The sequence below is a fragment of the Salvelinus sp. IW2-2015 genome, linkage group LG36 (assembly GCF_002910315.2).
Source record: "Salvelinus sp. IW2-2015 linkage group LG36, ASM291031v2, whole genome shotgun sequence".
Lineage (NCBI taxonomy): Eukaryota > Metazoa > Chordata > Actinopteri > Salmoniformes > Salmonidae > Salvelinus > Salvelinus sp. IW2-2015.
This window is the reverse complement of record NC_036875.1, coordinates 2897215-2920855: the sequence shown is the minus strand read 5'-3', so window position 1 is coordinate 2920855 and position 23641 is coordinate 2897215. Positions and strand designations below refer to the sequence as shown.

The window sequence follows — 23641 nt, the reverse complement described above, 5'->3', positions numbered from 1 at the left end:
AAATAGCTTCTTAGCAAGAGCAATGTATCAAGCAATAATTTTGCTAGGACTGTCTGGGAGAGGGAAACCTGAAAACGATCTGTTATTGGCAAATAGGTTTGGTCTATTAACTAATTTACTGCCTGGTGAGGCCAGACCGTAAACTACTGGGAGGTCAAAACTCCATCCCCAACCTGGACTCGGGTAAACTTAGTATGATATGTTTCGTATTGTAATTATTCATTTGTTTATATCCATCCATGTCGTATGATACCTTACAATTCGTATGATATGTTACGAATTACAATTTGTTGTGTCTGATGTTAGCTAGGTGGATAATGCTAACGTTAGCTAGGTGGCTAATGTTAGCTAGGTTAGGGTTTAAGGTTAGGGGTAGGGGAAGGGTTAGCTAACATGCTAAGTATTTGGCAAATAGCTAAAAGGTAGTAAGTAGTTGCTAAAAGTGTTCCGTGATGAGATTTGACCACRCAACATTTGGGTTGCTAGACGTTTGTGTTATACACTCACCCAGACCAACGACCCTACTTTCTGTTTGCCTTAAGTAATCGGTTTTATGTTACATTTGGTATGGTTACATATCATACTAATTTGTGCGTCCCAGATTTACATTTACTATGTTAGGTCTAGTCTATGAAACCAGGCTGCCAACCCACCAAAACAGGCTGAAATTTCAGGTGGTCTTTTCAAATAGCTCGTACACTAAAATGGCCTTATCATCAATTTCACAATTTCAACCTCATARTTTGGAAATATACATAAAACACAGGTAATCACGTTTTTGACTGCAATGGGCCTTTAACTTCTGTTGTGGCGGTTTTATAAGGCTAGATACACTACTCTCTCACTAATCAGCACACCACCGACCAGCCTAACAACATAATATACGCCTATTCGCAGCTCAGACCTGTAGACTGTTTAATGATCAACTATTGTAGCCGAATTAATTGCACCCAATCATTTTGTTTCTTTTGGGACAGGTCGTCCTTATTATATGAACAAGGTGTTTTCCAATAKGCCTTTTTTTTACGCAATACATACGTAAATAATTTGCGTGAATGGTTTGTGATTAACGAGAAGATAGCGCACCGCATAAACACAGCAGCACCAGCTCTTGCAGAACTCTTCAGCTTGGAACTCTCGCGAGGAGAAAATGACTTCCACAGGATAGGGAGAAAGATGAGGTCTGAAAAGGACCAAATGACCGGAGGCAGGGAGGAAAGTGTCGTCGAAATACAAGTCCGAGATATTCCGAGAGGACAGGACGCCGTCTCCGTTAACTCAAAGCAGAAAGAAGAGAAGAAGGAGGTCTTTACTAAGGTAGGCAGACCCCTGATGGCGGGTTTGTTATTGCTATCGATCGCAAATATGAGGAGCAAGATAATCAGCACCACAGACAGCGAACGCGAGGATGATGCGTAGCCATGCAACGATCTGCATTGACAGGCGCATTCAATATACTGTATGTCAACAACAGATCTGATGTCGTATGCTTGTTTGTGCACAGCAATAAAGCTATAATACTATCGTAGGTGTATGCATGTAAAGCTATTTACTGTAGCTTATGCTATGTTGATAAAAACGCAAAAGTAGGCTGTGCACCGGTGCCCAAAGATTAAATTCAATGACCAGCGCCTGTAAACAAGCGCACACTTGTGTTTTGTTGACTGTATTTGGGCCTACCTGTCAAAGGCAACGGAATTTGATTATTACTAGATATCAACATGTCGTCATTATGTCGTAAAACAACCTCCGAAACGCGGTGTAGAATTCAGTAATAAAAATGGCCCAAATGCCGGCAGATGGCGATATTGAGTCGTACCTTACCGTCCAAATGCATTGTATGTAGCCGGCAATACATTAGTATACCTCGTCGACCTGTTTGTACCTACAACATTCTCCATTCAGGCTGCATAGGCTTCGATTTCGTCCTTGACTTTATTTAATGTCGAGAAGACGAAAAAATGTGTACTTTCCCATGGGCGATCAACTTTATAAAATGGCTTGGAGTGAGATTTCAGTGGCTCCACCCCTAACCTGGGGTCCGGGGTCCCCCTCCTATGAAAAAAAAAAAAATGTTTTAAAGCTAATTTCCTGCAATTCTACATATTGTCACATGGCTTAGGCCCATGACCAGGTTGGAATAAATAAATAAAAGTCACAGGTCAGGTGTGTTTGGGATTCTTTTAAATTTGAGTTACTTTAAGTTACTTTGAGATTATTTGGGCATGAGATTTAGAGTTTGCTAACTGGGGGACATTGAATTACAGTTTTTTGGTTAGAACATGCTAATATTAATGGTTGGTGGCAGTGGCTAACCATAGGATGGATTACAGTCTCTCCTTTCCATAAGAAACCAACATGTAAATAATTAATTCATTTGGGTGAACTCTCCCTCTAAAATAGGGCAGTATTGCCTAGAGGTAAAGTGTATTCTGACCCCTTGACTCTACACATTTTGTTATGTTAAAGCCTTAAAAATATAAAACAGAAATACCTTACCTTACTATGTAAATATTCCTTTGCTATAAGACTCAATTGAGATCAGGTGCATCCTGTTTCCATTGATCATCCTTGAGATGTTTCTACAACTTGATTGGAGTCCACCTGTGGTAAATTCAATTGATTGGACATGATTTGGAAAGTCACACACACCCGTCTTTTATAAGGTCCCACAATTGACAGTGCATGTCAGAGCAAAAACAAAGCCATGAGGTCGAAGGAATTGTCCACAGAGCTCCGAGACAGGATTGTGTTGAGGCACAGATGTGGGGAAGGGTACCAAAACATTTCTGCATAATTGAAGGTCCCAAAGAACCCAGTGGCCTCGCATCATTCTTAAATGGAAGAAGTTTGGAACCACCAAGACTCTCATTAGAGCTGGCCGCCCGGCCAAACTGAGCCATCGGGGGGGAGAAGGACCTTGGTCAGGGAGGTGACCAAGAATTCGGTGGTCACTCTGACAGAGCTCTAGAGTTCCTCTGTGGACATAGGAGAACCTTCCAGAAAGACAACCATCTCTGCAGAACTCCGCCAATCAGTCCTTTATAGTAGAGTGGCCAGACGGAAGCCACTCCTCAGTAAAAGGCAGAACAACCCATTTGGAGTTTGCCAAAAGGCACCTAAAGGGCTCTCAGACCATGAGAAACAAGATTCTCTGGCTGATGAAACCAAGATTGAACTCTTTGGCCTGAATGCCAAGCGTCACATCTGGAGGAAATCTGGCATCATCCCTACGGTGAAGCATGGTGGTGGCAGCATCATGCTGTGGGGATGTTTTTCAGCGGCAGGTACTGGGAGACTAGTCAGGATTGAGGGAAAGATGAACAGAACAAAGTACAGAGAGATCCTTGACTCCCACTCMTTATCAATAAAATGCATGTGTAACTGACCGTACAAAAGGGCCGCAAATCTTTTACACAGACTTTTACACATTTCTCCAAAATTGCACTTTTCTGTTTAGACGGTACTCCGCCTGCCCTGAAATAGCTAGTCATAACAAGCTCACACAGTTCTCATCACCTCAGTCACACATTTAATTAACAGAGGATGGGTCAAATTGTGTCCAGTCGGTAAATACATTTTTAATTGCACAGACGGAGACCCCTGACAATTATGTCAGACCCGAGACAAATCTCAGCATTTTGGATCCGGACCGGCTCGGGTCCCTGGGTTGGATCTCGGAATGTCAGATCTGGTGGACCCGTCAAGACCTCTACCACAGACACAAAGTCGAAATTGGCTCTATCGTAAAAATTGCAGAAAAAAATGCTTTTTGGTTTTAATTTAAGGTTAGGCATAAGGTTAGCATTTTGGGTAAGGTTAGGGCTAGGTTTAAAAATCACATTTTAAGAACAGAAATTGTAGAAATAGGTCGGGGTTCATGTCTGTGGCTATGATAATTAGTGACAACCAGGCACAACTCCGATATAAATAGTTTTTTCACAAAGTTGCTGGGATGTCACGTGTCCTACTGATTTCAGTATAATTCTAGCAAACTAATCATTCCCAAACTTCTGTTAGATCAAATATGCCACCCGTAGCAAATAAGCCATGACATTTTACTAAATTCAACACTTTCTCATTGACCTCCATACAAATATTCCTTGCTTGGTGAGTGAAAAAAAAAGAACGGCACCTGCTGGAGAAGACACATTTTGGGTCCAGGTATCCCTCTCGCTTCGCATATTCCTCTCTGACGCAGCACTGTATCGCTTTAGTAGAAACCAAGACTGTTCTGAGGGAAGGTCTGCCAGTTTTGACATACAGAAATTACTTTTCATAGCAGGTGAGGAGAATTTACGGAGCAGGCTAGGATAATTAACATTGCAAGTTAATAGAATTAGGTTAAGATTAGGAAAAGGGTTCGAATTAGCTAAAATGCTAAGCTTTTCTATGACACGACTCAAACAGGTGGTGATGGTAGGCATCATTACCACCTCTCCCTGCTTCCATCACTCAGACGTGGAACACTATTCCCTTTTAATGTTTACGTACTGCTTTACTCATCTCATATACTATATTCTATTCTACTGTATTTTAGTCAATGCCACTGACATTTCTCCTAATATTTATATATTTCTTATTTCCATTCTTTTACTTTTAGATTTGTGTATATTGTTATGAAATGTTAGATACTACTGCTGTTGGAGCTAGGAACACAAGCATTTCGATACACCTGCAATAACATCTGCTAAATACAGTTGATTTGATTTTGATTATAGGAGCATTACAAAAACTGTAAGACTGGCCAATAGTTTCTGCCCCAGACCATTAGGCTGCTGAAAAGTCACCACTAGACAGCTACCTACCGCCCCTCCATTGGCATTTACACTGCCCCCACCCCTGCAATGGACAAACAAAAGTTTGGACACACCTACTCATTCAAGGGTTTTTCTTTATTAAACTATATAGAATCATGTAGTAAACAAAAAAGTGGTAAAAAAAATCAAAATTGTCACCCTTTGCCTTGATGACAGCTTTGCACACTCTTGGCTTTCTCTCAACTAGCTTCATGAGGTTGTCACCTGGAATGCATTTCAATTAACAGGTGTGCCTTGTTAAAAGTTAATGTGTGGAATTTCTTTCCTTCTTAATGAGTTTGAGCCAATCAGTTGTGTTGAGACAAGGTAGGTGTGGTATACAGAAGATAGCCCTATATGGTAAAAGACCAAGTCCATTTGATGGCAAGAACAGCTCAAATAAGCAAAGAGAAACGACAGTCCATCATTACTTTACGACATGGTCAGTCAATACGGAACATTTCAAGAACTGAAAGTTTCTTCAAGTGCAGTCGCAAAAACCATCAAGCGCTATGATGAAACTGTCTCTCATGAGGACCACCACAGGAAAGGAAGACCCAGAGCTACCTCTGCTGCAGAGGATAAGTTCAATAGAGTTACCAGCCTCAGATTGCAGCCCACATAAATGCTTCGCAGAGTTCAAGTAACAGACACATCTCAACATCAACTGTTCAGAGGAGACTGTGTGAATCAGGCCTTCATGGTCAAATTTCTGCAAAGAAACCATTACTAAAGGACACGAATAAGAAGAAGAGACTTGCTTGGGCCAAGAAACACGAGCAATGGACATTTAGACCGAGTCCAAATTTGAGATTTTTGGTTCCAATCCCTGTGTCTTTGTGAGACGCAGAGTAGGTGAACGGATGATCTCTGCATGTGTGGTTCCCACCAGGAAGCATGGGGGAGGAGGTGTGGGGGTGCTTTGTTGGTGACACTGATTTATTTCGAATTCAAGGCACACTTAACCAGCATGGCTACCACAGCCTTCTGCAGCAATACACCATCCCATCTGGTTTGCGCTTAGTGGGACTATCATATGTTTTTCAACAGGACAATGACCCAACACACCTCCAGGCAGTGTAAGGGCTATTTGACCAAGTAGGAGAGTGGAGTGCTGCATCAGATGACCTGGCCTCCACAATCATCCGACCTCAACCCAATTGAGATGGTTTGGGATGAGTTGGATGCTGAGTGAAGGGAAAGCAGCCAACAAGTGCTCAGAATATGTGGAAACTCCTTCAAGACTGTTGAATCATTCCTCATGAAGCTGGTTGAGAGAATGCCAAGAATGTGCAAAGCTGTCATCAAGGCAAAGGATGGCTACTTTGAAGAATCTCAAATATTTGTTTAACACTTTTTTGGTTACTACATGATTCCATATGTGTTATTTCATAGTTGAGATGTCTTCATTATTATTCTACAATGTAGTAAATAGTGAAAATCAAGAAAAACCTTTGAATGAGTAGGTTTGAATGAGTAGGTTTGACTGGTACTGTATGTATATACCAATATTTATATTTGAAATCATTGTTTCATTCACTTCTCTTTTTGGCCTGTACTGTTGGAGCTCGTAGTTTACGAATAGCACTGTACTCTGCAAATACATCTAATCTAATATAAACATATCTAGCTACAACCAGTCTGCCCTAGCGAGTACAGTCGTGGCAAAAGATTTGAGAATGACACAGAATATTAATTGTTCACAAAGTGACTGCTGCTCAGCTGTATGATGGCAATTTGATATACAGTTGATCCCTCGCCACTTCGCGGTTCATCATCCTATCGCGGATTCGCTACATTTCGCGGATTTTTCATATGCATTTTTTTTTTTATTTTGGTGCATTGGTGCTCTGCATGTCTGATTCCGCTAAAAACTTCACTGCCGCTTCTTTGTATCAAAACATGCTACGATTGTGCATCTATTTTGTGTCTGCAGTGCAGTTATGTAGTAACGTAACATTAAACAGCTTTGGCAAAATTTACATTATAGTCGGCCAAATTAGTCGTTGTAATTTCGAACATCTCCTAAACCCAAATGTCGACGAAACGGCCACATCGTGAGTCACCTGGCTATTTGTATACAAGTGTAAATAGTTGCTAATTTGGTAACACAAACAAAAGAGTTCTATTCGCGGATTCACTTACTCCGCGTGTCAGTTTTTCGAGACGTAAACCCCCGCGATTAAACAGGATTACTGTACTCAGAATGTTATGAAGAGTGATCAGATTAATTGCAAAGTCCCAAATGAACTGAATCCCCCAAAAACATTTCCACTGCATTCAGCCCTGCCACAAAAGGACCAGCTGACATCATGTCAGTATATCTCTTGTTTTTTTGTTTTTTTTTACAGTATTTTTATTGGAATTTCACAATTTTCACCCATATTAAAAGATACAACAACAGAGACAAGGCAAAAATAAAATAATAATAAAAAAAAATACGGCACCCGCCTACCACATATCTCGCGCATACATATATATATATATATATACACATATACCTATACACACATACGCACACCACTTTCCTATCCCCGCTTCTCTCACCCTATCCCCATCATTGCGTCTCTCAATACATACATTTTTAAACAAACTTACAAACAGAGATTAAACAAAAAAGCTCGGTTTAAACTAAGAAGTTAGGTTCCACAATGGAACATACAGTGTAGTTCTGAATACATAGATCACCACCATTCTAAGAGAATCCTTGCAGCTAATAGCTGATACCTCAGGTTCTAGGTAATTTAGATAGGGTTCCCACACTTTGTAGAACTGATCTGTTTTAGAATGCAATGTACATGTCAGATATTCCAGAGGCACCCATTCAAAAAGTATCTTATGCCAATCTTTAATAGAAGGAACCTTATCACTAATCCACCGTAAAAGGATTTTCCTTGCAGCAAAGGTAAGGATGTTATAAAGCCTCCTCTTACTCACAGAAGTAACATGCCTACTAGGGAGACCAACAGTAAAGAAACTGGGTCCAATTCTAGATCAACCCTAGGATCTTTCAATTTCTTGCAGAAACACCAGACCAGTATCTTTGTATTTTGGTACATGACCATAAACAATGTGTTAGGGTGCCTGTATCAGTTTTGCATTTAAGACACTGAGGAGAAGAGGAAGAGGGGCTAAAGGCATGTCTGCGATTTGGGGATATATGCAATCGGTGTATTATTCTTAATTGGGATTGCTCTAGTACGATTACATATAGATATTGTTTTTGCATATCTCCAAATGTCCTCCCACATCTCTTCGTCAATAGTCACAGACAATTCTTTCTCCCACACTTGTTTCACCCTCTGTGTATCGACAGCAGGAAAGGACCTTAAAGCATCATAAAACAGACTTACAGACATTTTCCTTTGTGGGAGAAAAGCATTCTCTCAATGACAGACATATCAGGGTTACCAATTAAGGTGGTGCTCTTCACAATATAATGTCTTACTTGTAGGAAGCGGAAAAAGTCCTGCTTTGGGAGTCGGTATTTCTCCACCATCTGCTCAAATGACAATAGAATCTTATCAGCAAATAAGTCATTTAGTCTGCGTATGCCCTTATTAAGCCAAGAGTTAAAGCCAGCATCCAGCAATCCTTGACCAAAATCTGCGTTGTTAAGAATTGGGGTAAGAGCAGAGGTTAGTTTGGACCTTCCAGGAAGCGCCGAACTGACCTCCACACCTTGAGTGTGTTAAGTGTAATAGGATTATTGCAGTGATCTTCTACAGACTTGAAACTTCTGAAAAAATAAAGATCCTGTAAGGGGTATTTTGAAAGAGAAGTCTCAATGTCTAACCAAATAGAGAGTCATCGTTGTATCCAATCAGAAAAATAAACATAGGTGGCACACCACTGATAGAACCTGATATTGGGCAGATCCAAGCCCCCCATAGAACTGGCAGCTGCAATATTTCCATCTTAAGCCTTGGCTTGCGTTTACTCCATATGAAGGAACTTAGCCATCCATTTACATCCTTTATTACCTTATGGAGAGTAATACTGGGATCATTTGGTTGGTAAAGTAGTCTAGGTAAAATGTTCATTTTCAAGAGGGATATTCTACCCAACCAAGAAACGGGAGAGAGTTCCAGCGCTCCAGATCCTGTCTTACTGTATCAAACAAGGGAACAAAATTGGCTTTGTACATTTGCTGGAATTTAGGAGTTACAAATATACCCAGATACGTAAAGCCTGAGGGAGACCATTTAAAAGGGAAGGGGGGAGAAGTATTAGTACAGAGTGAAGGCTACCAAGTGGCATAGCCTCTGATTTAGTTAAGTTAATCTTGTAGCCTGAGAATTCGCTGAATAATTGAATAATATTAATAAGAGATGTAGTTGAGGTCTCGGGATTAGAGAGAATATCAGGACATCATCAGCATAACAGCTTATTTTATGGTGAACATCACCAATGAGCAGCCCCTGTATAGCAGGCGTTACCCTGATGGCCTCAGCCAGTGGTTCCATAGCGAGTGCAAATAGGAGGGGACAAAGGGCAGCCCTGTTGGTACCTCTGTATATAGAGAAGCTATTTGACCTTAGCCCATTAGTAAGGACAGCAGCCTGAGATCCTCATATAAAACTTTCACCCATTTTATAAAGTTGTCCCCTAGACCAAATTTATTTAGAGCAAAGAGTAGGTAAGACCACTCCACACGATCAAATGCTTTCTCAGCATCTAGGGAGAGCACAAGGACCATCCCTAGCACTTTGTTGGTAGGCTGAATTACATTAAGAAGCCGCCTGACATTGTTGCACGACTTACGGCCCTTAATGAAGCCAGTTTGGTCTCCTTTCACAATTAGTGGGCAGTGAGTCCTCTAATCTTGTGGCTAGAATTTTAGAAAGTAATTTTCTATCCACATTCAGAAGGGAAATTGGTTCTGTACGAGAGACAAGACTCTGGACAATTTTCCCTTTTGAGAATAAGTGATATGTTGGCTTCCCTCAGCGTTGGAGAGCTGGGCATTTGAAAATGAGTGGTTAAACATATCACGCAATGGCTCAAGGATCAGGCCATGAAAACTCTTTATAGAATTCACTACCAAACCCGTCTGGTCCTGGGCCTTACCGTTTTGCAGATTCTTAATTGCGAACATTACTCTTCCTCGGTAATAGGGGCATTAAGGAGAGACCTCTGGTCTTCGGAGATAGTAGGGAGCTCAATCTTAGAAAAGAAATTCTCCATTAATTTGGGTGCGTCATTTGGCAGTTCTGAGGCATAAAGATTTGCATAAAATTTCTTAAATGAGTCATTTATCAATTTATTTTCATATAAATGATTGCCATCCGAATCAGTAATAGTAGCAATTGACTGTGAGTCAGCTCTCTTTTAGCTAAGTACGCCAAGTACTTTCCTGGCTTATCGCCATGTTGTATAGCTTTTGCCTGACAAATCCCATTTTCTTTTCAGCGTCCTGTGTTAGGAGAGAGTCCAACGTTGATCTAAGAACTGATATTTCCTTTAATAGGGCAGGAGTGGGAGTTTTAATGTAGTCCTCCTCTTTATTCCTAATTCACCCTCTAACCTTTTTTTCTTTTCACGCTTTTTCCTCCTCTTAGTGGCTGTGTGTGACATAATCAGACCCCTGGCGTACGCTTTACAGGTTTCCCAAAGGAGCGAGGGATTATCTGTTGATTGAGAGTTAATAGAGAAAAATGCTTTAAACTCTGTAATAAAATATGATGTGAACGTATGGTCTTTAAGGATGGTTGTATTCAACCTCCAATGTCTTGACAGATTGAATGCCCCGTTGAGTTTTATGTCCAGGTCACCTCCGCATGATCAGATATGACTATGCTTCCTATCCTAGCAGATAAAACAGACTGCAAAGACGTCCTGCGGCATAAAAAAGTAATCTATTCTAGTCTGACATCCATGAGGTGCAGAGAAAAAAGTGAACCTCTGTTGGAGGGTGAAAAGTTCTCCAAACATCACAACCCTAGATCATCACAAATAGCTTTAAGTGACTTAGCTCGAGGGGAGAGTGAAAGCTATACCGCTGGGAAACTTATCAATAAGGGGGTTCAACAAACAATTAAAATCTCCTCCAACCACTGCAGTGTCTGAGTTTAAATTCTGAAAAGTCTAGAAATACCTTGGTGAGGAAATCAGGGGGGTGGGCAGGGGGGAAGTAAATATTCATTATGGAGATGCTCTGCCCTTGTAAAGTACCATTAATTATAACAAAGCGACCAGATTTATCTTTCACACAATTCAAGACCTTAAGTGGTAAGTTCTTTTTCACAAGAATTGCTACACCTCTACTTCTGGATGTAAATGATGAGAAAAAACACTTGACCAACCCCCCTTGTTGTAATTTCAATGTTCCTTATCATCCAAATGAGTTTCTTGCAACAGGGCAATATCAACATTTTCTTTTTTCAAAAAAGACATACCTTCTTCCTTTTAATGGGATTATGGCTCCCTCTAATGTTCCATGTACATACACGCAGTGTATTACCTGCCATTGCACTTTGACCGTTTCATATTCAGACTGAATCCCACTGTAAAAATGGGGTGGTACCTTTTTCCATGTGTGTTAACTCTCTTCTATCTCACCGAGCATAAACAAACGATATGAACCCTGAACTCTAACTATACTAAACCAAAAATTAAACATGTAAAGATCCAAAAGGGGGTTTCCCACTAGCTAACATGCAGGGGATTTCAACTTTCCAATGTAGACTCTTAAGTCTGCATTGTCACTCAATAGCCTCGTCCTTTATACATATGAAAATGAAAATCAATATATGAAGATTGAGACTCTTCCACCTAAAACCAAGCCTGGGCACCAATATAGATTCACCCATATCTCAGCCTGAGCTATAGCGGCAGTTACTTTAGCAAGAAAAATAATAAAAATACGAATATTACTGAACCGGAGCATGTGAGAGCTCACACCACTGTTTCATGATCAGGTTCAAATAAGATAATAAAGTTATCCAATGCTGCGCGGCGCAGCTTAAAGTTATTTACCCGAGAGAGTCAATAAACGCAGCAGCCTCTTCAGGTGTGGAGAGTTTCTTAGGCGATCCGTTGACCATAATCTTCAATGTGGCCGGGTACAACAGTGCGTAGTCCATCTTCATTCTCCTGAGTCGAGCCTTCGCCTCATCAAACCCTTTGCGTCTTCGTACAACCGCTGTGGAGTAATCATTGAAGAATGAGACCTTTGGACCTTTACGTTGACTACCGTCAGAGCCGATATTTCTAGCCGCATCCATAACGCGCTGCTTGTCGGTGAAGTTGTGGAACTTTATAACCACTGGCCGTGGGCGCTGGTTGGGACCGGGTATCGGTGCTTGAGAGCGATGGGCTCTGTCCAGCTTCACACGACCAGCCTTAGTGTCCATTTGTAAGTAGTCAGGGATCCATTCCTCCAAAAATTTTACTGAACGTGTCCCTTCAGAATTTCCGGGAGTCCCACAACACGAATTATCTCTTCTCCTCAATTATCCAAGTCGTCAATGTGCTCCGCCATTTCGCGCACCTGTTTCTCAAGTTCTTTCATCTTAGTGTCCATAGATGTAGTTGAGGCTTCCACTGTAGCGATTTCTCCTTCCCCCTCATCGACACGTTTGACCACCCTCTGTAATTCAGCTGAATGGCCTGCTATTGCTTCCAAGACCGTTCTTATCTTAACATCGATCACTTTAGTAATGTTGTCGTCATCTTTTGAATCACCAGGTCCATTGTGCCTGGATCCGCAACGTGCTAGCCTCGCTAACGTAAGCTAGCTCCTCCTGCACATCTACAGGATTGGGGTTTTGGTCGAGTTCTTAGTAGCTCTGCTGGGCATGTTGTCGGAGATTTTTGAGAAATAACCGTCAAGACTCATTGCAGGATAACTTATTTAGCCAATTCTACCACTTTTTCAAGCTAGGAGATTAATGAAAGAATATAAATTTACGAATGCCACGGGAGCTCGCTGAAACACAGTGTTCTCTCTACGGCGCCATTTTGTCCCCCCCAGTGATTCTCTTGTTAACACAGGTGTGAGTGTTGACGAGGACAAGGCTGGAGATCACTCTGTCATGCTGATTGAGTTCGAATAACAGACCGGAAGCTTCAAAAGGAGGGTGGTGCTTGGAATCATTGTTCTTCCTCTGTCAATCATGGTTACCTGCAAGGAAACACATGCCTTCATCATTGCTTTGCACTAAAAGGGCTTCACAGGCAAGGATATTGCTGCCAGTAAGATTGCACCTAAATCAACCATTTATCRGATCATCAAGAACTTCAAGGAGAGCGGTTCAATTGTTGTGAAGAAGGCTTCAGGACGCCCAAGAAAGTCCAGCAAGCACCAGGACCGTCTCCTAGTTGATTCAGCTGCAATATCGGGGCACCACCAGTACAGAGCTTGCTCAGGAATGGCAGCAGGCAGGTGTGAGTGCATCTGCATGCACAGTGAGGCGAAGACTTTTGGAGGATGGCCTGGTGTCAAGAAGGGCTGCAAAGAAGCCACTTCTCTCCAGGAAAAACATCAGGGACAGACTGATATTCTGCAAAAGCTACAGGGGTTGGACTGCTGAGGACTGGGGTAAAGTCATTTTCTCTGATGAATCCCCTTTCTGATTGTTTGGGGCATCCGGAAAAAAGCTTGTCCGGAGAAGACAAGGTGCGCGCTACCATCAGTCCTGTGTCATGCCAACAGTAAAGCATCCTGAGACCATTCATGTGTGGGGTTGCTTCTCAGCCAAGGGAGTGGGCTCACTCACAATTTTGCCTAAGAACACAGCCATGAATAAAGAATGGAACCAACACATCCTCTGAGAGCAACTTCTCCCAACCATCCAGGAACGGTTTGGTGACGAACAATGTATTTTCTAGCATGATGGAGCACCTTGCCATAAGGCAGCCACTAAGTGGCTCGGGGAACAAAACATCGATATTTTGGATCCATGGCCAGGAAACTCCCCAGACCTTAATCCCATTGAGAACTTGTGGTCAATCCTCAAGAGGCGGGTGGACAAACAAAACCCCACAACTTCTGACAAACTCCAAGCATTGATTATGCAAGAATGGGCTACCATCAGTCATGATGTGGCCCAGAAGTTAATTGACAGCATGCCAGGGCGGATTGCAGAGGTCTTGAAAAGAAGGGTCAACACTGCAAATATTGACCCTTTGCATCAACTTCATGTAATTGTCAAAAGCCTTTGACACTTATGAAATGCTTGTAATTATACTTCAGTATTCCATAGTAACATCTGACAAAAATATCTAAAGACACTGAARCAGCAAACTTTGTCGAAATTAATATTTGTGTCATTCTCAAAACTTTTGGCCACGACCGTACAGTCTTGATTTACATTTATGCGACGCTGCTAACGCAGCAAAAAAAGAAAAAAAAGAAACGGAACCCCTGTTCTGATCGTTTTAACCTGATTGGCTGATTGTGATACACAACATCCAGGATTAGTATTTAGCCACTATCATGGTGGTGGAAAATGGTGTGTCATAAGGAAAGTGCACATATTTCCCCCATTTTTTTCCCTGGTTTAACGCCATTAAGTTGAGGAAATCAAAGCCTATGCAGCCTAAATGTATATATTTTCTTCAGGTACGAACGATCCAATAGGGATACGAATGTATTGCCAACCTGCATACAATGCATTTGGATGGTAAGATGACACAACTCAATATCGCTGTGTGCCTGCCTTTGGGCTATGATAAAGAAGACATTCCAACTTTGCTCATGACCTTGAATGTCTTTGATGTCTTGGCAATTTTTGTGTAATTTCAACCCACTATTCTGTGTTTGTGCATTTATGTCCTTCTCGGTTCCAGGTAGTAATAAGGCGACTTCCACCCAACCTGTCCAAGGACCAGCTGGAAGAACAGCTCAGTCCTCTTCCATCCTATGACTACTTYGAGTTTTTCCCTGCTGATCAAAGGTGAATATTTAGAACGTTTAATGCAATGACACCATGTGTTGGGATAGAGTGCCTACCAGGGGCAGATTGGGACCCCACACCGGCCCATTTCTTTCCTCGAGGCCCCCGCATAGAGGGTGTTCTTTAATGGAAGCCTCTCCAGGTAGAATCAGGAAATCCCCAGGGCAGCTGTCTAGGCTCCTTTTTTCAACCTTTACTAACGACATGTCACTGGCTTTGAGTAGCTGCTGCCTTGGCAATGGGGATCCATAATAAATATAAAATACACCGGCCCATTTTTTCCCCCTTGAGGCCTGTCATTAACCGGCGAATTATCAAAAAGTTAGACGGGTTAGACGGGCCCAAGTTAGACGGGCCCACTAGGCTAAAATGGACCAGCCCATCTGGCATTTGCCCGAAATGCCAGATTGACAGCACAGATCCTTGTTTTTCTCAGATTCATGCTTTTTCGTGTGATGCCAACACCGTGATATTGACATTCCCCACCTATCAAACAATTGACTTCACCTAACCTCTGCTTTTGAAACCTATTCAGCTTGAGTGGATAAATTCAAAATTATCTGGCCAAAACAAAGAAAGGACGCTAGCACAGCCATCTGATTATTAGGCTACCACCTAAAAGCAGGGACTGGAGAAGAGAATRTCATCATCATGTCTATGGAGTCACCCTATTATGCCCGCACTCTATTATGCCCGCACTCTGGAATGGGTTTCTAAGATAACCTGCTCATTTCCCGCAGCCTCTATCCACACCTGTTCTCCAGAGTTTACATTAACTTCAGAAACTCCGAAGACATYCTGCTCTTCAGAGACCGCTTTGATGGCTATGTTTTCATTGATAACAAAGGTACCGTTTTTCACGTAGACCTATAATACATAGGGGCAGTTTCCCAGACACACCAGTCTATTCCTGGACTAAAATACATTTTTTGATGTAGATTCTCTATTGGGCTTGCTTTTTARTACAGGACTAGGCTTTATCTGTGTCCTGGAAACCTCTCCTAAATTGTCCTTGTTACCAATGTGTTAGTGCTTAGCAATGTTTTGCTGTATATACACTGAACAAAAATAAACGCTGCATGCAACAATTTCAACAGCTTCCAGTGTATTCAAATTGCATTCAAATTGCGCATTCAAATTGCCATTGATAAAATTGTGTTCGTTGTCCGTAGCTTATGCCTGCCCATACCATAACCCCACCGCTACCATGGGGTACTCTGATCACAACATTGACATCAGCAAACCACTCGTCCACATGACGCCATCTGCCCGGTACAGTTGAAACCATGATATATCCGTGAAGAGCACACATCTCCAGTGTGCCAGTGGCCATCGAAGGTGAGCATTTGCCCACTGAAGTCGGTGATGAAGCCAGACTGCAGTCAGGTCAAGACCCTGGTGACGACGACGAGCATTCAGATGAGCTTCCTTTAGACGGTTTCTGACAGTTTGTGCAGAAATTCTTCGGTTGTGCAAACCCACAGGTTCATCAGTTGTCTGGGTGGCTGGTGACGTTTATAGTAGAGAAATGAACATTCAATTCTCTGGCAACAGCTCTGGTGGACATTTCTTCAGTCAGCATACCAATTTCACGCTCCATCAAAACTTGAGACGTGTGACACAACTGCACATTTTATTGTCTCAAGCATAAGGTGCACCTGTGTAATGATCATGCTGTTTAATCAGCTTCTTGATATGCCACACCTGTCAGGTGGATGTATTATCTTGGCAAAGGAGAAATGCTCACAAACAGAGATGTAAACACATTTTTGCAAAACATTTGAGAGAAATACGCTTTTTGTCTATGGAATCTTTTTTTTTCAGCTCATAAAACATGGGACACTTTGCATGTTGCGTTGATATTTTTGTTCAGTATATAATTCAATAAATATGTTAGGCTATGTGTTTTAACATCCCCAACGGTCAGTGTTCAGTGTTTTGTTGTGATGCTCCATGGGATTTTGTTTATGGTGACAAACAATGATGTCTCTCTCTCTCTCTGTAGGTGTGTGGGCTCTAATCTTTCATGAGACAAGAGGATTATCCTTCTACAGCCACAGGTGCCATGGTAATGGTTTGATCTGTGTGTCAGGTGTTGTCTAATGATTATCTGTCTCTGTCAATATTTGCTCAGGACAGGAGTACCCAGCTGTGGTAGAGTTTGCCCCCTTTCAGAAAGTCTCCAAGAAGAAGGTCAAAAAGAAAGATTCCAAAGCTGGAAGTATTGAAGAAGGTAGGTGCTGGACTTGTCTCTAATCAGAAACTATCCAGACATACAGCTTGGATACCTGATTGTTTCTGCATTCATTGTCAAAACACGTTGGGACAGACAGAGAGACTGGCACCCAAGCTTCCTTTTAAATGTATAGTATATCAAATTTATTTATATAGCCCTTCGTACATCAGCTGATATCTCAAAGTGCTGTACAGAAACTCAGCCTAAAACCCCAAACAGCAAGCAATGCAGGTGTAGAAGCACGGTGGCTAGGAAAAACTCCTAGAAAGGCAAACTAGGATGAAACCTAGAGAGGAACCAGGCTATGAGGGGTGCCAGTCCTCTTCTGGCTGTGCCGGGTGGAGATTATACAGAACGTGGCAAGATGTTCAATGTTCATAAATGACCAGCATGGTCAAATAATCATAATCACAGTAGTTGTCGAGGGTGCAGCAAGTCAGCACTCAGAAGTAAATGTCAGTTAGCTTTATAGCGAATCATTAAGAGTATCTCTACCGCTCCTGTGGTCTCTAGAGAGTTGAAAACAGCAGGTCTGGGACAGGTAGCACGTCCGGTGAACAGGTCAGGGTTCCATAGCCGCAGGCAGAACAGTTGAAACTGGGGCAGCAGCATGGCCAGGTGGACTGGGGACAGCAAGGAGTCATCATGTCAGGTCGTCCTGAGGTAGGTCTAGGGCACAGGTCCTCCGAGAGAGAGAAAGAAAGAGAGAATTAGAGAGGGCATACTTAAATTCACACAGGACACCGGATAAGACAGAAGTACTCCAGATATAACAAACTGACCCTAGCCCCCCGACACAAACTAATGCAGCATAAATACTGGAGGCTGAGACAGGAGGGGTCAGGAGACACTGTGGCCCCATCCGATGATACCCCCGGACAGGGCCAAACAGGAAGGATATAACCCCATATGTGTTTTCAGACCCCTCATTGTACTTCATGCATTGATTCAGCATCTGCTGAATAACACAAATATAAAATACAGGCCGTGGATATGGATACAGAGTTTTCGCCCACGCCCCGCCCATCCGGAAATCTCTTTCTCAAAGCTAAGGATCCAGATCACGTTCTGCGCATGTGATATTTTACGCACAAATTCGTTTTTCTAACATAGCTGCTGCTCTCACACTCCTCCTTCCTTTACGTCTTGCTCTTTACTCACCTTCTGAACCTGTGACATGGTGAGGTTGGACTCCGGTGCAGAGAAGAGACCAGACGAGGAATCAGTGGTTAAGGATAAACACAAAACTTTACTGAGAAACAGTAACGGAAGGATCACAGTAACACTGGGAAAACAACAAACACTAAGTCTCGAAAACTCACTCAGGAGACAAACACACATGGAACACAATTCAAGCTTCAGCAAAGAACAACAGAACACACACCTCTTTTAACAGGGAAATCTTAATGAGTAAATTGGACACACCTGAGTGTCGTTAATGTCTCTAGGACAGTTTCTGCCACCCTCTGGTGACAAGTGGAACCCTTCTAGAAGCGGCTCCAGCCGCGGAGCCAGGGCAACCACCAGGGAGTTGGTTGAAGTACAGAACAAGTCCCGGATCCAGGATGTCCRGGGCAGGCACCCACGCCGCTTCTCGGGCCGTAGCCCTCCCAATCCACAAGGTACTGCAGCGTGCCTCGGACCCGATGAGCCTCAAACAGATACCGGACAGTGTAGGCCGGGGACCATCGATAAGTCRAGGGGGCGGAGGGGCAGGTGTGGGGGGAGAGAAGGGACTGTTCCTTACCAGCTTGAGACGGGAGACATGGAAGGATGGACAGACCCTCATAGACCTGGGAAGCTGGGGGCGATAGGTGACCGGTTTGAAGCGACTCAGGATCTTGAATGGTCCTATGTAGCGTAGAGCGAGCCTCCACGAGTGCACCCTAATGGGAAGATCATGGGTGGACAGCCACACCCGTTGACCCGGTTGGAGGAGCCGAAGAGGCCTTCGGTGCCAGTTTTCCTGGTGTTGGTGTTGGGCAGATGAGCTATGAGGATCGCGCTCTGATCCAGGTGCGGCGACATCGTCGAATGAATGCCTCGCCTGATGGCACCCCCGCTTCGGGCTCTTGTTCAGGAAATGGGGGGGGCAAACCTAAACCGCTACGAACGACAACAGTCCAGCTCGGTACTGTGTTGTGAGCATACTCCGCCCAGACGAGGAACTTGCTCCAGTTGCTGGCCTCGGTGAAGACGAAACAGCGGAGGAACTTCTCCAGCTCCTGGTTGGCCCGCTCCGTTTGCCCATTCGACTGTGGGTGGAACCCCGAGGAGAGACTCACCAACGCCCCCAAACAGGTAGCAGAAGGCTTTCCAATACCGTGCGACGAACTGGGGCCCTCAATCTGAGACAATGRCCTGGGAAATCGTTGTAGTCGAAAAAGACATGGGTAATCAGGAGATCAGCGGTCTCCTTCGCCGAGGGCAACTTGGGTAAGGCAATGAAATGGGCTGCTTTGGAGAACCGATCAATGACCACCAGGATAGTGGTGAGCCCTTGGGATGGAGGTAACCCTGTGATAGTCTACGGACAGGTGGGACCAGGGCCGGCTGGGGATGGGCAGAGGTTGGAGCAACCCAGCCGGTTGCTGTCGTGAGGACTTGCTTTGGGCACAAGTGAAACAGGCCGCAACAAAGGATCTCACATCCTTAATCATGTTGGGCCACCAGAATTTCCGCCTCAGGAACTCCAGTGTCCGATTAACCCCTAGATGCCCAGTTAATTTAGAGGAGTGTCCCCATTGTAGCACTTGAAAACAGGCTGATTGAGGAACATAAAGTCTGTTAGTGGAATCCCCGCCGTGGTCAGGTTCTAATGTCTGGGCTTGTTGTGCCGTGGTCTCTATACTCCATAACACGGGAGCCACAATGYGGGAGCCGGGGATGATGGGCTCAGAGTCCCTAATTAGAGACGTYATGTTGGCGGGACAGGGCATCTGTTTTCTGATTCTTGGATCCTGGGCTATAGGCTAGAGTGAAGTTCTTCCTCCTAGCCTGGCAAACGTTYAACCTCTTGGCTTCTTGAATGCAGACCAAGTTATTATGGAATGTCCAGATCATGAAGGATGAGGTGCCCCTCCAAGCAGTGTCTCCACCCCTCAAGGACCCACTTAACTGCCAAGAGCTCCCGGTTGCCTACATCGTAGTTGCGTTCCGCTGGCGAGAACCGCTTGGAAAGAAAGGGACATRGGTGTATTCTCTTGTACCCCTCGTTCCGCTGTGAATGCATGCCACTGCTCCGGTGTCCGAGGCGTCCACCTCTATCACAAAGGGATGAGTAGGATCAAGATGAACGAGGATGGGTCCGGAGGTGAAACGTCCCTTGAGCTCCATGAATGCCCTGTCAGCCTCAGGGGTCCAGACAAAACAGGTCTGGGACTTGCGGGTTAGGGCCGTGAGAGGCGCTGCCACCGCTCCAAAGTTCCATTTAAAACGCCTGTAAAAATTGGCAAACCCGAGGAACCATTAGACTTGTTAGAGTGAGGCGAGATGGGGCCAGTCAGTGACCGCCCTCACCTTAACAGGGTCCATTTGGATGCCGGCGGTAGAAATAATGTGGCCCAGGAAAGAGAGAGATAGAACTCACACTTCTCAAGCTTGATGTATTGTTAACTCTGCAGGAGCGTCTCAGGACTAGCAGGAACTGCAGGATGTGTTCCGGAAGGGTCTTGGAGAAGATCAGGATGTCATCGAGGTAAACAAAGAGGAACCGATTCAACATATCCCTATGAGTGTCATTGACCAATGCTTGGAAGACTGCCGGTGAGTTCGATAATCCGAATGGCATGACTAAATACTCAGTGGCCACTAGGGGTATTAAAGACAGTTTTCCATTCATCTCCCTCCCCGATTCTCACCAGAATGTAAGCGTTGAGATGTCCAGTTTGGGGAAGAATTGGGTGTTGAGGAGCCAATGAAACCTGCCTCCACCAACTCCCGGTTGTAATTGTCCATGACTGCAGCTTCAGGGATTGAGAGGGAGTAAAGACTGCCCCAGGGAGGGGTGGAGCCAGGTAGGAGTTATACGGCGCAGTCGTATGGACGATGAGGGGGGAGGGTGGTTACTTGCCTCTTACTGAAGGCCTCCTGGAGGTTGAAGTATTCGGGTGGGAAAGCAGAGAAATCTTGGTCTTCACTGGATGCAGGGGGACGCGGTGAGGCTCTAGGTGGGGCAGTTCTTACCCCAGTCTAGTATGTGTCCCGTGGAACAGAAGAGTAGTGGATTATGTAGCGCTAGCCAGGGGTACCCTAGGATAAGGGGGTTCTCGGGAGCYGTGATCAAAAGAAAACTAAGAGTCTGAGTGATTCACCCCAACCTGCAGTAGAATGGGCTTGGTTTGATATTCCACCTGGCCGGAGCCAATGGGGCATCCGTCGAGGGTTTGAATCTGCAGAGGGATGGGACATTTCACAGAGGGGATTTGTAATTCTCTGGCGAAGTCTTGATCAATGCAATTATCTGCGGCCCGGAGTCCACGAAGGCTTGAATCTGGTGCTGACGGTTGTCCCAGTGGAGGGTGGCAGGTAGTGACAGRCGGTGACTGGGTAGCCGGGAGGTAACTGCACAGCTCGTCAGGGTCTCCCCTTGTACTGGCGAGCCCTGGCGTTTCCCGTCTGCTCTGGGTATGTAGCACAGAGATGGCTGAGACCTCCGCAGTAGAGGCAGCAGCTTTCGTGCATGTGTCTGTCGCCCTCCTGTGGGCTCAGACGTGTGTGCCCCAGCTGCATGGGCTCCTCAATGCTGGGTTTGGGGGCTTGGGGTGCTCAGGAAACCGGGATACTGGGGTGGTGTCAAAAAAGTGCTGTCTCACACATTCTCAGAGGCGATTGTCGATCCTGATTGTCGATCCTGATTGCCAGCGTTATCAGGGAMTCGAGGTCCTCTCCCAGTTCCCGAGAGGCCAGTTGATCCTTGATGGCGTTAGACAACCCCCCTGGTGGAAAGCGGTACCAGTGCCTCCGTATTCCACCCACTCTCGGCGGCGAGGATCCGGAACTCAATGGCGAAGTCAGCCACTGTTCTGGCCCCTTGACGGATGTTGAACAGCCGACTGGGTGGTCGAAGACTCGTCGCAGTGAAGGCTAATATGGAGCTGCAGAATGGTGGCTGCTGTTCCCACACCGCCGTTGCCCACGTCAGGGCCTTGCCCGAGAGTAGAGAGATTATGTAGGCGTTCATGGCCCAATCGGTGTGGAACGAGGAGGTGAGGAACCCCTTGCATCCTCCCGGGTGGCCGTCATACCGCTCAGGGGGCTGGGATCTTGGGTTCCCGGTGCAGTTTCCCTGAAGGAACTACGCCGACACCTGTAGCACTGTGATGAGACTTGGGCATTGGCTCCTCCTGTGTTGGACTGTGGTTTGAGGGAGTCGGTAAGTGCCCGGAGGGTTTCTGATATCTGGAAGAGTTGTTCTTGCTACCGCCCCAGCAGTGCTCCTTGGTGGGTTACAACATTCTTGATCTGGGTGATCTCTGCTGGGTCCATGTTATTGGCTGAAGCTTGCTGTGACATGGTGAGGTTGAACCCAGGTGCAGAGAAGAGACCAGACGAGGAATCAGTGGTTAAGGATAAACATAATACTTTACTGAGAAATGRTAATGGAAGGATCACAGTAACACTGGGAAAACTCACTCAGGAGACAATGCAGACGGCACACAATTCAAGCTTCAGCAAAGAACAACAGAAAACACACCTCTTTTAACAGGGAAATCTTAATGAGTAAATAGGACACACCTGAGTGTCATTAATGTCTCTAGGACAGTCTCTGCCTCCCTCTGGTGACAGGTGAAACCATGACAGAACCATGATGATGTAGCCTATGTCGCTGCCTTATACTTCTGAACAGCTGAAATAAAAATCCTGTTGCGATTTGAACAAACATTCCAAAACATATACTGTATATTATGAAGGCTACAACCCTTCTCTATCTTTCTGTTTTAACAGATATTGCAGTTGCGCAAGCAGGACGTAGTCCCTACACTTTGGTGCAAAAACAATCAGTTTTGTGTGATGATGTAGGCTAATCTTTGTAGTTGCTGCCATACCGTAGTTCCTGACAAAAATACACTACTTGTCTGCCTCCTGCGCAGCTTAGCCAACGTTTGCAATGATGATGAATAAATAACATTCAATTAGACTAATTAGACTACGTGTCTGTGTCTTGCTGCGTTCCACCTCTGGGCAGCCAAACGTGTATCCGGACTGATAAAAGAGTCTGACAGTGGGCGAGTATTACATGTCCTGSTATTCTGTCTGGCCCCGCGGCCTTGTGAATGTTGACCTGTTTTAAGGTCTTACTCACATCGGCTGCAGAGAGCGTGAACACACAGTCGTCCGGGAACAGCTGATGCTCTCATACATGTTTCAGTGTTACTTGCCTCGAAGCGAGCATAGAAGTAATTTAGCTCGTCTGGTAGGCTCGTGTCACTGGGCAGCTCACTTGTCTGACCACATGCATGATGACGAGTTTCTCGCCTGATGTTTTTTCTCGCCTGAATGATCTGAATCTAGGATTACAGAGACTCTCCGGCAAACTATATTCAATGTGCGGGACAAAATTGAGGCTATGATTAAGAAGTTGGAGCTCTTTTTCTGTCTGCGTTAAAACACAGGTCTTTCCATCATTGTATAATTTTTTTTGTGTACAAATGAACTCAAGCTTACGGCCAATGTCAAATGTGATWTAGCGAAGTACCTGAGTGAGC

General features: G+C 44.4%; 1 protein-coding gene across 5 annotated transcripts in view; it reads left to right on the top strand.

The window, feature by feature from the left end:
- Positions 1 to 1094: 1094 nt before the first annotated feature.
- The window catches only part of upf3a (UPF3A regulator of nonsense mediated mRNA decay), a 44466-nt gene continuing 21919 nt past the window's right edge, over positions 1095 to 23641 (top strand). For 4 of the 5 annotated variants that reach the window (XM_023981692.3, XM_023981693.3, XM_023981691.2 and 1 more), the window contains exons 1-4: positions 1096 to 1317; positions 14592 to 14698; positions 15439 to 15545; positions 16833 to 16931. In XM_023981692.3, coding sequence (XP_023837460.1) covers positions 1177 to 1317; positions 14592 to 14698; positions 15439 to 15545; positions 16833 to 16931 — 454 coding nt within the window. In that variant the 5' untranslated portion in view covers positions 1096 to 1176. Of the gene's footprint in view, positions 1318 to 14591; positions 14699 to 15438; positions 15546 to 16832; positions 16932 to 23641 lie in introns of all 5 variants that reach the window. The other variant, XM_023981690.3, reaches the window with a different exon arrangement.